The sequence below is a fragment of the Cupressus sempervirens genome, chromosome 9 (genome assembly GCF_028749045.1).
Source record: "Cupressus sempervirens isolate cs-2001-9-10 chromosome 9, ASM2874904v1, whole genome shotgun sequence".
Taxonomy (NCBI): Eukaryota; Viridiplantae; Streptophyta; class Pinopsida; order Cupressales; family Cupressaceae; genus Cupressus; species Cupressus sempervirens.
The window spans coordinates 563420697-563432849 of record NC_143126.1 but is presented as its reverse complement, the minus strand read 5'-3'; the positions used below and the strand labels follow the sequence as shown (position 1 = coordinate 563432849).

The 12153-nt window shown below is 35.7% G+C and overlaps 1 protein-coding gene across 1 annotated transcript; it reads right to left on the bottom strand.

Moving 5' to 3' along the window:
• Positions 1–7406: 7406 nt before the first annotated feature.
• On the bottom strand, positions 7407–11120 carry LOC149539897 (uncharacterized). Its single transcript, XM_089801118.1, has 6 exons — positions 10401–11120; positions 9256–9491; positions 8879–9158; positions 8619–8704; positions 8384–8475; positions 7407–8263 (listed from the first exon to the last, which is right to left on the bottom strand). The coding sequence occupies exons 1-6, from the start codon at positions 10533–10535 to the stop codon at positions 7992–7994; spliced, it is 1101 nt and encodes a 366-aa protein (XP_089657244.1). The 5' UTR covers positions 10536–11120; the 3' UTR covers positions 7407–7991.
• Between the last annotated feature and the right edge of the window lie 1033 nt (positions 11121–12153).

The window sequence follows — 12153 nt, the reverse complement described above, 5'->3', positions numbered from 1 at the left end:
AGCATATAACGGGACAGACAAATGTCTCGTTTCATCGTCTTGGTAATGGGGTGAATTTTATTATTTTCCCAAAGATTCAATAATGTACAGAGGGAACAGTGCATAAATCCTATGACTACAGACAATCCAAAGTAACCCAACTGGATATTTTTAAAGAACTTCTTTCCATGGGCATAAGATACATTAAACCATAGTTATATCGCCCTTGGGATGTGGGACATAATTTTTTGATCTGAGGATAGAGGGACTTTAATTTGGAGATGGGGCAGTAGGGGAGAGGACCCGGTAGTCGTGCACCCTAACTTTGATGCTCTCAAAATCTATCATAACGACGATAAAAATTGTTTTATTTTTTTGACATCTTCATCAGCTAGTTAACTACTTATAACTAAGATTTCGACTTCTAACCATTAAAATTAATATCGTTTATATGTGTCATAGTAAAAAGTGTTCTGAATCTCATTTTTGGAACCCCCTACCTATCATAGTCAATTACCACCCCCCATCTTTGAATTACTATGTCCCAATACTCGTTCATTTGATCACCCTAAATTTTTAACATATAAGTTTAATATGAACTTATATATTTTATTGCAAGCACAATATAACATAGATATTTAGATGGTTATATATTTTATTTAATGACTTTGTATCTAATTATGAAACAAATATTATTATAAATTAACACTTTTAAAACTAATACCTAACCCTACATATACCTAACCCTAAAATCATATTTCCTAAATATATTATGCGAGTGACCTAACCCTAAAACTAAGAAGCAATATCTTAGCTAAACGCCGCTCGCCATTATTTCCTACCGCACCATCTGGGTCGGCCGCTGCCACAGGTTGTTGCTTCCTACTGCACCGTGTGGGTCAGCCGCTGCCACAGGTCTTCTTCCTACCACGTCGTCTGGGTTAGCCGCTGCCACAGGTTGTTGCTTCCTATTGCACCGTGTGGTTCGACCGTTGTCACAGGTCTTCTTCCTACCACGCCGTTTGGGTCGGCCGTTGCCACTCATCGCAGGTCTCCTTTGGCTTTTGGTCCTTTTGATGACCCCTTGCGCATATGAACCCGACCTCGGTGCAGACGACCCAGATCTCAGCAGACATTTTTATTGTTTCACTCCGCAGCTGCAACACTCAATCCAGGGCAGTGGCGCTGATGGTGGAAAGAAGGGCATAAACAGGTATGTGGTTTATTGCTTTTTTTTCTTAAAAATTTCAAGAACCCTAACCTACAATTCTTAGTATGACGCTAAATTAGGTTTCCTACAACAATTATTTGATTAAGTTCATTTTTTCGAATGTGGGCATCACTAGGTGGAGGCGGGGGAGGAAACCCAAACTAGGATGGCTGTAGAAACCAAAAAAGTGTCGAAGAAGACTGCAAATTCTATCAAATGTGTCTGTGGACACAACATTTCTAATGGGGATTTGACAAATCTCGAGCAAGTAAGGTCTTCGACCTTACTAGGCAATGATGTATCTATTTTTTTCAAACAATTTTTTTTATACATGTTGTACCTTTGTTTCTTTTGACTCCATTTTGTTTTTCAGTCACATTGCTTTTTATTTCTGAGTTGTTGCAAAAAAAATGCAACAGAGTTTGTGGGAAGACATTAATTTAAGGATTTTTGTTAGTTGCTGGAAAAAAATCCTAGCAAAATCGTAGAGTTTGTGGGAAGACATTAATTTCAAAATTTTATTCTAGGTTTCTACTTTTGCAAATAACTATATTTGTGCATGGACTCTTTGTGACTCTTATATTTCCTTTTGTGCTCTGCTGTATGAGGATACATTTATAAAATGGTACGAATTTTGAATCTTCTGCTAAAAACATTGGGGGTTTTGAATCTACAACTCTATCATGATTTTTTCTTGTTTTGAATTTTCAAGGCCTCAACTTCAGGTGGTGTAAACTGAGCCACTTCTATGTCAAATATGAGAGGAAATACAACTTGAGTGTTAGATTTCATCAAATCACTTCCTGTACATGAAATTACTAGTATAATAAAAATTGCTTCTAGAACATCAATTTGAAGCATCAGAGTTGCCCTAATCGAATAAGACTTTCATGATTTCAGTCACAGAATAAGACTTTCAGTCACATTGCTTTTTATTTCAGAGTTGCTCTTACCATATGAACAAATAGGAGATTGTGATTTCTATCTTGTAATACTTCTTGCCATACACCTTTTGCTAAAATGTCAATGTGTTTATAGATATATATGTAAATCTATAAATGTGTATATCAGAAATTAAAATACAAAAGTCAAGTAACATATCTATAAAAACTTAAAGCTTGACTCAATGCAAGCTGTAATTTGTATAACAGTATGCAATATATATTTCTTGACATTTATATCAGAGGTATTATGTAATATCCAATGTTTTGAGAATTATAAAATGACCAGCTTACAAGCACTGGAAAATAAGCATGGTCCTGATAGTAGAAGAACTATAAGTATTACAAAATAACCATGTTGTTTGGAACTTTGGAAAGACATTTATATAATAATGTGCAGATTCATGTATCTCTGCACATTGAAGGGCTTTGGCACCTCCATAGTACTACCTGTTATATGATAGTTTGCAGTAGATAAGTCAACCATCAATATTACAAAATGACCAGCTTGTGGAAATGGAAAATTAGCATGGTCTAAGAAAAATTAGATAGTTAACAGCATAAGCAAAATATTTAGTTCAGCATAAAACCAGGGAAAGGTTCAGGTACCTCCACAGGACTATCTGTTATAGGATTATTTGCACTAGGATTAGTTATGACCCCTTACTACATAACACTTCTTCATCTTCTGTCTCAAAAGCTACAGATGTATTCATTGCATCTTGAATAGGTTCAACTTGCCCATCTTGATCTGCATTATGTTCCACATTTGAAGTGTCCCAATCTGTTATTTTTGCATAATAATGAACCACTTCTGATCTTGGCAGTGGAGGTGGAGAAGGCATGGTCAATGAAATGTCCTCATTTTGGAAATCAATCTGCACTCCCAAGTCCTTTGCCCCTTCTTTAATCCAGTTAGGTGTATCAAACTGTGTTGGCAAAGACATTTCAGCCTGCAAGTCACTTTCATATTGTGTCTGGCTGACATGTGTTGGTGAAAACACATCATCTGTTGGTGAATTTCTATTTTCATTTGTATCATCTGTATGTTGTTCTTTTGTCATATGTGCCAAACATTGTTCAATTTCATCATCTTCATAACCAGCTAACCTCAAGATGCTTGCAATGCCTTCAGCTTCATTTTCATCTTGTATATTGAATGCATCACTTGGCTTCATGTCATTACAAAGTGCATCTCTATCTAGTGGCCAAATTCTAGTCCTTCGAAAACCAGCCTTTATGTTGTCAGACACAAGGGCAAGTTTGAAAGCTTTGCTTGCAAGTTCTACCAATTCTGTTCTCCTTATCTCTATATTTGGATGTTTGGCCATCCATTTTGACCTTTTAGATTTGAAATATGTCTTGAATGGAGAAAAAACACTTACATCTAATGGTTGTAGTTTATGACTAGTGTGAGCAGACAATGTAATAAGATCTATGCCTAAAGATCTTGCCTCTTGAATTGTTGCATAGGCAATATGGCTTCCATGCCCATCAAAGATGAGGAGATGCCTATTTTTGGATGAAGAACCACCTGGTACAGACCTAGAAAAATGATGCAACCAATTTAAGAATAACTCTTTTGTCATCCAAGCATGTGCTTGTGCTGCCATGCAAGCTCCTGCTTCACATTTAGCAATGTAATTTTTAAGTGTTCTTTTTGCTTTGAAAAGATAGAAGCCCGGTATGCTGTGACCAGCTGCATTTACGCAACACAATATTGTGATTCATTCACGACTTTTAGATAAGACTTGGGGCACACTTCTGCAACCTAGCTTTGCAATCACCCGCATGCCACAATTTTTGCCTGCTTGCACCCCTGTTTCATCACAGCTCCATATGTGAGTTGGTTCATAGTGATTAGCATTATACAGTTCTGTTAAATTGTCATAAAAATCTGCAACAATACTTGGTCGTAGCATCATTGCTCTATCCCTAGCTAGACCCTCTGCAGTCCTTATTGTCAAATTTGGATGGTGTTTGCGAAATCCCACCCGCCATGACCTCCCTGGTAAGCCATTCTTGAATGGATTTGGCCTTGTTTGACAGATGTGAGCCACATGTGATTTGAGTTGAATTACTTCCAATCCACAACCAAGCTGAGCTAAATCCTTACACCATTGAACAACCTCCATCTCTTCTTGCAATGATAGAATCGTTGGTGGTCCTTTTCTTTTTGTTGTTGTGAGTCCTGATAGCCAATATGTTAAGCTACTACTAGGAATTCCCACTTTTTAGCTGCCCCTCTTATGGAAAAACAATTGTCTTCAACATCTTGAATGGCACCTTCCATCTCCTCCTCCGTCCACTGATTGCCTTGTAACTTTTTTTTTTTAAAAAAATCTTCAGAAGGTTTTACAACGACATCTACCTTATCTCCATTATTGGCAGCATGATTGCAATCTGTGTTGTCAGCAGTTGGCCTAGCTGAATTGTCACCGTCATCAGACTCAACCACATGCAACTTAACACCACGTGGATAACGAGTTCTTAATTTCCGGGCGGTTCTTTTGCTTCTTCTCTTTCCTGCTTTCATATTGTCTGAACAAAGAAACATCAAATGTTAACCTGCATATAACGTAGTAATCTGGGCTCACATAGAAGTATGAAAGTATACTTTGGGCTCACAAAGAAGTGTGAAAGTATAATTTCATGCAGTATACTTTCATGTGTAGTATACTTTCATGCTTCTCTGTGAGCCCAGATTATCAGAGGGACAATAACAATATTGAATTGACACAACAATGCAACAATAACAATATATTCTATGTAGTATACTTTCATTTAGTATGTTGTTATTTTTGAGTAATCTGGGCTCATAGAGAAGTATGAAAGGATAATATGGGCTCACAAAGAAGTATAAAAGTATACTTTCATACTTCTTTATGTAGTATTCTTTCATGTAGTATACTTTCATACTTCTCTATGAGTCTAGATTATACATACTTTCATACTTCTCTATGTAGTATACTTTCATGCGCAGTATACTTTCATACTTCTCTGTGAGCCCAGATTATCAAAGGGACAATAACAATATTGAATTGACACAACAATGCAACAATTATAGAAAAAATTGATAAAAACAACATTTATAGAAACAATAAGAATAGAATGTTATTATTGACTATTTTTCTCCCACAAACAGCAGCATACTATATGAGAAATAACAGAAATAATAACAATAGATTCCTATTAATGACTATTTTTATCCCACAAATAATAACATAGTATATGAGAAAGAACATAAATATACTATGCTGTATGGATTGTGGTAGGACTATATTGTTTTCAGAAAAAATTGATAGAAACAACATTTATAGAAACAATAAGAATAGAATGTTATTATTGACTGTTTTTCTCCCACAAACAACAGCATATTAAATGAGAAATAACAGAAATAATAACAATAAAATCCTATTAATGACTATTTTTCTCCCACAAATAATAACATAGTATATGAGAAAGAACATAAATATACTATGCTGTATGGATTGTGATAGGACTATATTGTTTTTAGAAAAAATTGATAGAAACAACATTTATAGAAACAATAAGAATAGAATGTTATTATTGACTATTTTTCTCCCACAAACAGCAGCATATTAAATGAGAAATAACAGAAATAATAACAATAAAATCCTATTAATGACTATTTTTCTCCCACAAATAATAACATAGTATATGAGAAAGAACATAAATATACTATGCTGTATGGATAGTGACAAGATTATATTTTGTAACTACAACATTGAAAAATCAACTTAAAAATTTACTGTAAAATACCTGGATTAACTGAGCCCTCTGATATCTTCAGTAGTTTGATATTCTCTTCTATGCAGTCCCTTATGACAATATGGATTCTGTGCTTACAGAGAATGTTAGTGCCAGTATTCTGTGCTCACAGAGAATGTTAATGCCAGTATTCTGTGCTCACAGAGAATGTCATCACAATTGTAAAAGGACTCTATCATAGCATTTCATATTAATACATAATTTTTCCCTCCAACAATTTGAATTTGAAATTGGGATTTTGTTGGCTTTGTTGATCCGTGGCTTTCATAGTCTCTGTTTTGATTGGCTGACAAAGAAGTTTCAAGGAGCAATTTTTGAGATGTTGCATTAATTGTTTGATTTGAATGGCTTGGTGAGCTCCGACCATTCCATATTTATGTTGAAGGTACTTAATTTGGCTTGTTAAAGATTCCAAACTTGCTTCTCGTAGACTCTTAAGTTCAGCATTTAATACAAAAAAATTGTTTAATTTCTATGGATTTGTGAGCTTAGACCTATTCATATATTTGATGCAGGTACTAAATATGGTTGTCAAAGTCTCCAATCTTGCTTGTGGAAGACTCTAAGTCCAGCATTGATTATAAAAGATTGTGAGAGATTGGATGAGTGACAGAAGGAATGTTTATTTATTTGTATTGTAATGGCAGTGGAAGTTGAACAGGTCTACATTTGTTATGACATCTGAAACACATAATGTTTTATGTCTTGTCTATGTATTTGGACAACTATTTAGCTAAAAGTATACACTTTAAAATATAATATTTTTGTACTGTTTCTTTATATTGTATAAAATGTAATTTGATTTATGCAAACTAAATTGTTTAATTGTTTGAAATGGAGCAAACAAAGAATGTACCTTGTCCATTACTTGTTTCAATTTTAGCAATTTAATGATATATGCAATATAATTTTTTAATGATTTATTTTCTAATAAATATTGACAAACAAATAGTTAAATATCAATATCCTTTTGTTCAATCAATAGATTATATCAATACTATTGTTGAATCAAAGTATCTCAACAACCCTCACAACAATTCATACATGCTCAAGTTCTAGGTCCTCTCCCCTAGCGGGGACAGGAAATTGTTGGAAATTATACGTCTTATATATGATACTTAAAATATTAGTTATGAAAAAAAAACCGTTTTGTTGAACACACTAACTTAACTTCTTATAATTCTATTTGAAAACTTCAAATCACTCCTATGTTTTGATAGTAGCTTATTTGGCAAGTCCCCTACTTATAACTAAGGTTCCAAAGCCACATCATCAAATATGATGTCACATAAGCATGCTATTTGCCAAGGTGTCCAAATAAGCCCAAAAAAACTTGTCAAAAATGTTGGATATTAAATCATCGAGTGTAGATATTTGATTAACAACTCCTATCACAATCATTTGGATCGTGGCCTAGTGAATCCTCTCCCCTATGTGTAAAAGAATAGATATTTGAGCATTGCATTGAGTTATAACATCCAATATTGAACATAAATAGTTGAATCATTCCAATATTGAACATAAATAGTTGAATCATTAGAACATCTAATATTTTATCAGTAACTAGTCAACATGGGGACATCCTCGATAGAGGTGATAGTAACTAGTCAATACCGGAACATCCCAATCCTCTATAGAGATAGAGATGATGAGTCTGGTGGCACTCCTGAAACAAAATCCCCAAGTCACTTGTACTTGTACATCCCCATCTTCGAGATGTAAGATAAAAAAGCAGAACACCCCTCTCTGTTACTATGCACAAAACCATCAGCTTCAAACTCTTGCTAGGCTGGCTTTATAACATCACTTTACACTCTGTTCGGGCTAGATTTCTTTCACTTATTAACGTAAATGAAAATGTGGCTTAGCCATAACACAAGTGCAATATACAGAAAAGACACTATTACCTAAGACTCAATCTCTGTCCTGCTAGCTCTCCTCATACTCCTCTCTACTCCCTCAATATGTGTATTTGAGGGAAACAAGGAGTTAGCCAACTAATCACTCTTTAATTTTCTGTTTCTTTTTCCCAAAACTGTTATTTAGATCCCAAAATATCGCTTTGTTAACTAAGTCGACAACAGTTTTCCTTGTAATGTCAACTTGTGTGAGTTGAAAAACTCAAAATCTGGATGGTGTACCCTAAGCTGTTTCAACCAAGAATCAGCCGAGCTTGACAAAGAGATAATTCGCTGCTGGTCAACACAACCAGCAGAAGTCCAGGTGCTCCCTTGCAATTTATAAGTTGAGAGCCCAAATGGAGGAAGAGTAATATAGTGGTCATCCGTAGAACTAGTTTTGCCCAACTCCATCCTTCCATTCTCTTGTCCATTCTCATTCTCTGCAAGGAGGTTGAAAGCCAAACCTAGTTAAATACATAACTAGCTTATACCGTAGGATTAAAGATAACAAATTCAGAATTGCTCTATATAAAAATTGATCTGAAACATAGAATACAAACCTTGAAAGGATATAGAGAGCGTATGATATGTTAAAAAGCAGGCCGATAGATCCCTAACGGTTCGACCTGTGGGTATGTGATATATAGGATACCTGAAATCAAATGTCATACAGGGAAATTCAGTCTTTTCTTGCTTCAAATCATAAGATGCATAACATTAAAAAAAAGCCTTATAGCTTGTAACATTAAGATTAAATGTATCTAATAACAAAATCTTCAACAATAGAGCACCTACCATGCAACAGACATCCAGCTTGCTGGAGAAAGATCAGTGCTTTTTAATGACATTAAATCTGGAAATCCCCTGGCCAGCTGATTCACCTGAGCAAGCAGAGAGATCAAGAATGCAACGATTATTTCAAACAATCTGAAAAATGATAAGAAATCATTTCAAAAAACGTTAAGAGTGCTTAAAAAATATTCTGAAAATCAACAAGGAATTTAGCGCACCGACATTTTTTTAAGAAAGAGAGTATGTGAAACTTATTAAGGTACCTTCTCCATTAAAGGGACTCTTGCATAAGGTACAGCTTGCTCAAAATATTCAAGACATAGGTGCCCAAGTCGGTCATGCATATGCCACATACTATCATGATCAGGAAGAGAAGAATCCTCAGAGGCAACATCCCACAATCCCGACCTTTCACTGGAATTGCATGATTCACTCCTGAAACTTGAGGATCTTTCACTCAAATTCCCACTTTCAGTATCACTGCACGAATCACTGATCGAATCCCTCATCTCCAAGTCTCCATCACTCCCATCCCTCCCCCTCCTGTTAAAAAAACCCCATGATAAATCAATTAGCCAAAACATATTGCCATTAATATGCAAGGTCTTTCATAAACCAGAAGTTGTAGTGGTAATCTAACCTCAAGTTTGTAGATGATCTAATGTCATTCGTAGCATATATTTGAAGAGCAGAGAGGTAAGGCACATAATATTGAACCACTGTTTCTCCAGTGTTCAAAACTATAGGCACTCCTGCTCCATATGCACTCCACTCATCATAAAGATCCCACATATCTCCCAAGTTGAAATAACCCGTCCACTCTTCTTCTGAATGAAGTTGCAGCCATTTGTTTGATCCAAATTCCGGAAGCCGGCTCTGCCCATCAAAAAGCCCATCATACACATTTTTACAATCATAAAAACCATCTTCACTATTCATCAACTCTAGTAACCTCAGCTACATTACAATATCAGGGATCGTTTCTGAAAAATAATGGTTGGGATGATAAATTTTAGATACTCTTCACCACACTACAATATCTTACATTTCTGAGAATATGGCTTTTCTCGTTGGGAATACACATCCCATAGTTTTTGCAATAAGTATGCATGGCAGTTTATTGGGAGGATCAACATGCCATGATTTTGCAGCCGGTAGGCATGGGAGACTGAATGGTACTCAGTTTGCCAAATTTGATCCAAAGCTAGCATTATCCCTAATGGTATGAGACATTTGCACTAAGTTCTTTAAACCAAAAATTCACGGTAAAGGATCATCGGCAATTCATAGAGGAGTACCTATGCTAGAATTTGACCTTATGCCTTACTGGTATAACGACTCTGCTATCAATGAACTCTTTGTGAGCCAAGAGTTAAATTGACCAACAATCAATGAACTCTTTGTAAACCAACAGTTAAATTGTTTCATCACTATTTTGATTTTTGACGAATCAGAAATCAAAATAGTGATGAACCAATTATGCAGATGCGCTAATTGTTAAAATATTCCAGCAAAACAGGGCAGTAAAATTGATAAAGTAGTTTTCTACCCCTACAACGGATGCAAAACCCTCGCAAGCAAACAATTCATGACATCAAGCCCACCATTAGATTAATAATTAGCATCCAGCCATTTTCAACAGAGGAAGGTAAGGATTCGTTCCAAGCAAGTGGGAATCAATCAAAACTGTCGATTCGCCATGTCCACAAACCAGAAGAATAAAGGAAAAGCCAAAACCCTGAACTTAAACAAGCACCAAACGGCCAAGAATGAAAATGGGCATACCTTGGGCAAATGATGCGCAGGCAAACGTGGAGTAATGCAGGCCAAGAAGCATTCCAAATTCGAAGAAGACGAAGCTCTCACACTACCCATTTCGTACATTGCACAATTTTTCTCACTTTCTCCTCGATCGCTCATAAGAATCCCACAAGAAGTTGAATTTAAACCCACAACTTCCCCTAAATTTACTCCAAAGTCAGAGACGCTGTATCATCGTTACCCTCGCCATTGACTCAATAGCACTAAGGGGGAAGGTATCCAAACACCAGAAAAACGAAAATCTAGAAAGAACAGCATCAAGTTCTGACTTTTCACATTAAATTCGTAACGCAATCCCTGGATTAGAGCGATTCAGAGGCTGTGGGAAGTTCTCGAGGGAAAGAGGTGTTTTATAACTAGAAATTGTGGTAAATGGAAACTGGTGGCAAGCGGAGAGCAATTCCACGTAATAGAGGGCGCGTGAGAATAGAGGAAATGGAAAAAGAAGTGCAGAAGAATCGATCAAAGCTCACAACTGTGTAACACTCCGGCCCGCCCCTTCTCATTATACTTGCCGCTTCCTCCCGCGGCCACCCGAGCATACGGATTCCAAAACCACTTATTCACGCCTTTGTAATCGGACCTCACATCCGCCCGCTCGTTCCACATTTACTTTGGTGTCGCGCCGCGCCTGCTCAAAACGCTCCGTACAAATTTTGTGCCGCTATATTTCAATGTGATGATAAGAAAAAAATGTATTTTTAATTTGTTCTTGGGTTATCTGCATAGAATCTTGTTCCCTTTTCTCTAACAAGACCATCACCATCAAATCAATTGGTTTTCCCTTAAAACATGTGCACAATTTTTAGTTACTCTTATCTATCCAATTGTACAATTGTACATGAGACTATTATATATGCCTAGTATAATGTAGGGTGAGTTTATCTAAATACATGTAGAGGTCACCATTGTTGCTTTTGTATACCAGATTATAAAGATTTGAGTAAGTATACATTCAATCACTTAAGTATACATCTAAATCACATGTAGAGGAGTAAGTATACATTCAATCACTTAAGTATACATCTAAATCACATGTAGAGGTCACCATTGTTGCTTTTGTATAGTAGATTATAAAGATTTGAGTAAGTATACATTCAAATCAGGGAAGTATATACTTAGCCAAGGTGTAGAAGTATTTAACTTGTCCAAACCACATGCAAATCTAACTCGTCAAAAACTAAGGTGTACAAAAGATTTAATTTGTCCAAACCACACATAAATCCAACTTGTATCCACTTTTATGATGGTCGAAGTTGACGATGTCGAGCAACAAATGCATATTGTTGCTTTTGTATAGCATATTATAAAGATTTAAGTATACATTCAAATCACGTAAGTATACATCTAAATCACTTGTAGAGGTCACCATTGTTGCTTTTATATAGTAGATTATAAAGATTTGAGTAAGTATACATTCAAATCACGTAGGTATACATCTAAATCATGTAAGTATATATTTAGCTAAGGTGTAGAATGATTTAACTTGTCCAAACCACATGCAAATCTAACTCATCAAAAGCCAAGGTGTATAAAGGATTAAATTTGTCCAAACCACACACAAATCCAACTTGTATCCGCTTTTATGATGGTCGAAGTCAATAATGTCAAGCAAGGAATGCATAAGAAATGCAGGGATTGCCACAAAACTAGGTATATATCTTGCAAGCAACATCCCAATACATGCACAATTGTAATTGGAGAACCTACAGAAAGA